At 34.0% G+C, this 6090-nt stretch overlaps 1 protein-coding gene across 1 annotated transcript; it reads right to left on the reverse strand.

The window, feature by feature from the left end:
- Positions 1–1813: 1813 nt before the first annotated feature.
- On the reverse strand, positions 1814–5642 carry BI-1 (Bax Inhibitor-1). The gene is made up of 5 exons (XM_088183295.1): positions 5432–5642; positions 5057–5286; positions 2426–2652; positions 2191–2361; positions 1814–2130 (listed from the first exon to the last, which is right to left on the reverse strand). Exons 1-5 carry the CDS (start codon positions 5476–5478, stop codon positions 2098–2100), a joined length of 708 nt encoding a protein of 235 aa, XP_088039421.1. The 5' UTR covers positions 5479–5642; the 3' UTR covers positions 1814–2097.
- Between the last annotated feature and the right edge of the window lie 448 nt (positions 5643–6090).

A 6090-nucleotide genomic window follows, 5' to 3' on the forward strand; every position in this document is an offset into this window, starting at 1 on the left:
GTAATATTAATTACAAATTATTCTTCTCTTAAAATTGCTAATGTAAATTATTCTACTAAATGTTTTATTAATAAATATACTTTGTTCAACTACAATTGCCCACCTCTGCTCTACAACATGTTCATGGCGTCTCTTATGATGTATGAGTATGTTTTTTTTCGGTATGAAGCATAACAAAAAGTAAAATTATAATAACATTTTTAGATAAGTATCTTTAAAATACTATGCATTGCTGCATCCTTTTTTGAACCAGACATTAATACACTGATATCGAAAAACAAGCTCGGTGCTACAATTGGTGTAGTTTCACATGTGCTGGATGAATTCACCCGACACTGGGCCGGCGTCGTTTACAGACCGTTCACACGTGGCCGGTTTCTTCCCAACCCGACCTATACCCCGTCAACTGATGCCAGTCATTTAGGATTAATAGCTTCACATAAGTCCTTCCACGCATTTCGCGTTAGGATTTTATTTTTGTATGTATTCTAATAAGATAATTAAATGAGATTCTATTAATATAATTAAAATTTCGAGGTCTATTTCTTCCACTATTGCCTAAACACGAGGAATATATTTAATAATTTTATTACAAGATACCACAATAACTGTCAACAGCCCGGTTCATGTTTGAGTTTTACCCCCACCACACTCAACCCGGTACCCGGCGCCGGACAGTTGTAGTCAGCGCGGCCGGCGACAACCCGGCAGCCAGCGTCGGATGGATTCGTCTGGCACGTCTTCAATGGTAAATACTAGCCCATACAACACCTTCCCCACTACACGGCGCCAGGCGAATCCGTCCGGCACGTGTGAAGCTACACTTAAGGTTCTCAATTATTTGTAGTTTTCAACTATTCGAATATTGAATAAAAAATGGACGAAGTATTCGAATATATTCGTAATTGGGCCTTTCCAACATTTTGTTTCGTTCAACGAACAAATTCTGCGAATTTCGGTCATAGTAGATATGGTCTATAAGCTTTCCATTCACAAATGTTTTTCGAAGGCATTAAAAGTATTTTTTTGAGAAGCATCTCATTAACACATATTTCGAAAAAAAATAAAGGACCTTGGATTTTAGACCGCCACTAGTCACTCGGGTATATTGAGAAAAAACGACTACCTGTGTTGCTCAAGTATACAAATTGTTTCATTCTAAGATTTTTTCAAATTTCATTTAAGATATTACGTTAAGTTTTTTTTAATTTTATATATAGTACGTAAATTATACTTTATTGGTGTATTGTTTACACATATAGCTCTAATTTAAGAAACCTTCAGAACGAATATTTCGCCAAAGTCGAGTACTAACTGTGTTAAATTTCACAAAGCATCATGTTTGTCATTTAGCGAAAAAATCATACAGGTCGGAATGGCGTTAGCTAATGTTTCTAACAGGTACAAGGTGCAAAGATTTAAGTTGAATATAGGTCAATCAGCACGACACAAAACAATAGTATTTTGTAGTTTAATAAATGGATCTAAAGAAATATAAATGAAATAAATGACTAGATTGGAACTAAGTTATGCACAAATTAGTTAACAAATGCATTCACAAAAAAGCTTATTATAAATCACTATACATATGTATATATATATTAATATAATTTAAGAAGAAAACCGGGTATTACCCAACATATGGTTAATAATTGTGCAAATTAATTTCGTCAGAAACGAAATTACAAATTTCCAAAATACTAGAACCTTCTAAATAGAAATGTAGGCAGGTATCTTGCAACATATGAGTCATACATTCAATACTGAGGAAAACGCATACAATAACGCATAAATGAAATAAAAACAATGATTATTTTAGAACTATTTATACATTTTTTTTTTTACATTAATAGTTTCACCATTTCACTATATGACGAACATCAATTTTTCATTAACCATACAATTACATAAAATTTCACCGTTGTATATATATAAAATAACCACAAACTATGGTTTACAATCTAAAATGTTCATAAGTATTAATGTGAATAGTGAGTTAAAAAAATATGTGATATAAATTAAAAACAACAATTTGGCAGTCTTAAAATTATTTATATAATGATGCCCCTCTAACCGTAAACAACTCTGGTTCGAGATTTAATCCCTTTTGCGACGACGATCTTGTTCCTCCTACAAACATTAAAACATTTTAATCATATTTATTATATCGATAGTTTAATTAATATTTACCTTTTGAGTTAAAATAACCAAGATGCGTTTCAGTACTCCCATAAAGTCGATGAAGAGATCGAGTGCATGAGAAACGAAGTCTTTGTTACCCATGCGGCGTTTTTCGATGATCATTTGGGTATCGTACAAGATGAATCCGCACATCAAAATGAGGCCAAGATAGATGTGGACCTGAGATTGATATATGTTATAATAACAATATAATTAAATGATAATTTATTTACACAAATATTACTTGGTAAAGGAGTTTCGATCTGAAGAAAATGTTGGCAAGTGTAAGAACCGCGATGGTGCTGAGCAAAGTCATGAGAGTTCCTCCTAAGAAAATCCAGCGACCTCGTTCAGCCAGCATTGCGGCGATTGTGAACGAAACAAAGATCATCGTGGTGCCGAACAATGCGCTGACTACAATCTGAGGGTTCAACATTATAGCGTATTGTAGAAGTGGTCCAATTCCCAATCCTGAAAATAATTAATATAAATTTACTTAATCAACTGTTAAAAAGCTTTTATAACATTTTTCTGACAAAGCTTTATAATATAATTATACTCTGGTTACTCTAAGGATCACTAAAGACGAAAATATTTTTTACGGGTGCCATTTAACACGGAACTGTTTTAAGAGATATGTGTATTGAAACAAATACTTTGTTTCATAAAATTAATTGTTAGTGCATTTATGTGTAAACTTCGAATTATTTTTTCTATGACGATTGGTCGGGAATTATAATTGTATAATAATCACCAATTCCTAAAATTAAAAACACTAGTGTCCAAAAAATAGTTTTTAAGCTCAGGTTTTTCGGGCATTAGTCATAGATTTATACGTTTAACTAAAAAAAAATATACCTGTTATATAGCAAGGGTTTGGTTTAATGCTTTTGTAAGTTTAAAGTATTGTTGATGATATTTTTGCAACATTTTGAGAATTATTTTATGTATAGCTTGCATAATATTGAAAGAATGAAGATGTCATTATTAGATTACGACACATAAATCGTTTTGTCTTTAAAACAAAAACGCCTTGACAACTGCTCAATAATAGATACGAAGAATGGTCGATAGATCGAAGCCTTGATAGCATGATGAGAAATGTCGATAAAGCTCGAACTGAAAATCTAAGCACACATGCACAGATATGTCCGATGGACACCAGGACAGATTTGTCCGAGCTTCGCCACACACGCAAACTGTCTGTACTGAAAAAACCGCTGTCTGGTGTCTCTTTCAAAAGAGAAAAAAGGTGGTTTTATCTGTTTGGAAGAAGTTTCTTAAGAATGGACAAACAAAAAGCGCATACATTGAGCTCTTGTGTCAGCTTCTATATCGTTAACCTGCTTTGATAGCAGCCCTAATATGCAAATTAACAACCTTTAAAGACTACCCACCCTTGTGTAGATATGCAGTATCAAAATTCTCGGAATGAAATTTTTAGTACCACATTTGACACTCTAAATTTAATCGCATCCCCGCACATTCTTGCATTACAGACGTTTTTAACTGGTATTGTCACAACATTATGTCTGAGTTGAAACTCATAAGGCATATAGCTGAATGGAGATTATTTTATTTTTACTGCCATTGTTGATTAAGTGTTGAAAATAACGAAACAAAAAATATCCCGTTACTAAATAGCATCATTGATACGACTACTGTCAATAAACACAGAAAGAATATCAAAATTATCGTTATTTATAAAAAGTTAGTCATTTTCGCAAATGTAAGAAAAACGCAGACTTATGGGACAACCTGATACTTTAAAAAGTCAGATAATACATTATTGAGTCGTAAACTATGAAATAGATTAGATCAACGGTCGCTAATATTTCAGACCTCACGGACCACAAGTGTTTTTTTCATAAAAATAACATTCTAAGCTTTCCGTGAGGGAGGCTTAGTGCTCGCCCACTTATTACTGCCACGGCTAATAACGACGATCTGGAGTTGTACTATTAGATTAGGTAGTTTTCTTATTAGATTTTTATGACCAATATGCTAGTTTTTTAGAATAAGTTGCACCTGTCACCTACACAAGTTTGAGACCAGTGGTGTATCGATAAAAAAGAAGTGCCTGAGCATTGAACTTACACCCCCCCTCGCCCATTTATTTTGTGTATTTTTAAAAATTAGAATGTTGATATTGCAAAACATTTTCATTTTTTGAAATGTTTTTGTGAGAATAAAAAAAATTGATACATATTATAGAATATAAAGGTGTTTTTTGTTTTCATTTTAATATCGTTATTATTCTTTCATATTACATGTGTGCAGAAAGTGAACAATTATTATTCTAGTTTCAAAAAAATTAAATGATTTTCTTATGATATTTTGCAGATTATGAAAAGTATCGGAATGCACTCCGGCTTGGAAAAAAGTGCCCCAGCCCTGCAAATGTGAAATCTGACAACTTTACTTAATAGTTGCATCGCTTATACTGGATATTGGTCTAAGCCTTTAACCTTTTGATGGTAAACAATGATTAATATCGTTGTTCGTCATTATATAAAATAAATGCTAACAGAGATCACTGTTGACGTCATGATGCTTGAAAAGGTAAATTAATTTGTGAGCTTGTTAGCTCGTTAGTATGACAATGGCATGAAACAATTTTTAATTATTACAAGTTTACAAAAGAGATTTAATCAATGACCGCTAGAAAGCTCGGGGAGCTTATTAAATGGGGATTTTGCAATTATTAACGCCTCGGTTGAAAAAGGGTTCAAAAGCTGAATTGCCCAATCTTGTTTTTTCTTAGTAATTAGTTATGACAAAAAGCATCAGAGTTGTAATACAGTTTCAATTAAATTAAAACGAATGCTACAAGTTTGATCATAAATCCATCACAAATCATCTGATAAGAACGTACCCGATAAGAAGCCAAAGCCGAGCAGATAACCCAGTCGCAGTTTGGTGTTTTTGCCGTTATCTGGAGTGTATATTAATAGCATGATCAATCCGAACGCTCCGAGATTGGAGAGAAGTCCAGCGTTCAAAATCTCCGTGTACATGTCGACGTAGGCGCCAGCCGCTGCAGCCAGCGAGGTCATCGTCAAGCAGGCATAGACGTTCTTCAAATGAGCGCGCACAGGCTCCTCCCTGAAACGAAAACGAACATATTCAACATGATGTATTGCGTCAGTTTTCAGAACCACAATGAGTTCTGTATAAGTAAAATGCAATGGAATATTCAAGAAGCAAGGTCGAAAATATGTTGCGATGGGGACGTGACGTCACAACTCACAGCCTATTGCTGAAGGAAGCCATGAATGAGGCCACCGAGGGAGCCATGTCGCTGCCGGTCGTAGTAGCCGTAGTTGCCGCCGTAGCTGATGTCGAAACACTGACGAAGAAGCTCAAAGATCGAGCGCACAAAACGCAGAACACGTCAGTGCTATCAGTTTCACAAACACGAGCCCGACGCCAGTCACCCTTGATCGGCCCCCCACTCCAATGCACGCCCGCGGTCTTAACTCGACGATTCGCGGCCCTGTCGTTACATAAATTAATTTAATTAAACAAGTGAAATAATCATAATACCTACATATATGTATTAATATTCATTACAGATTTCAATCAAATATTCTATTTATTTTAAATAATAAATATTATTGGAATCAAATAATAACACATCGGAATTATTTTTAAAAGCTAATATTTGTTAGTGTCGCATTTTTCAATGCTAACAAAAAATCCACAACAAATTATGTTGATTTCGTAATGTGAAAAGATTTTTTCGCAATATTATTATAAATGTTTACCTATTTTCGGAACAAAATTTTTTTTGAAAAATCAACATTATTATCCTGCTGCTCCCAATCTGCGTGAATATTATTCGCTGTCCATGGTCTCTGGGTTTCAGTTATTGTGATATCTGAATTTTATATGGATGTATTTGCAAGC

Source organism: Plectrocnemia conspersa, unplaced genomic scaffold, assembly GCF_051122295.1.
Source record: "Plectrocnemia conspersa isolate PC_06_02 unplaced genomic scaffold, ASM5112229v1 ptg000003l, whole genome shotgun sequence".
Classification (NCBI taxonomy): Eukaryota; Metazoa; Arthropoda; class Insecta; order Trichoptera; family Polycentropodidae; genus Plectrocnemia; species Plectrocnemia conspersa.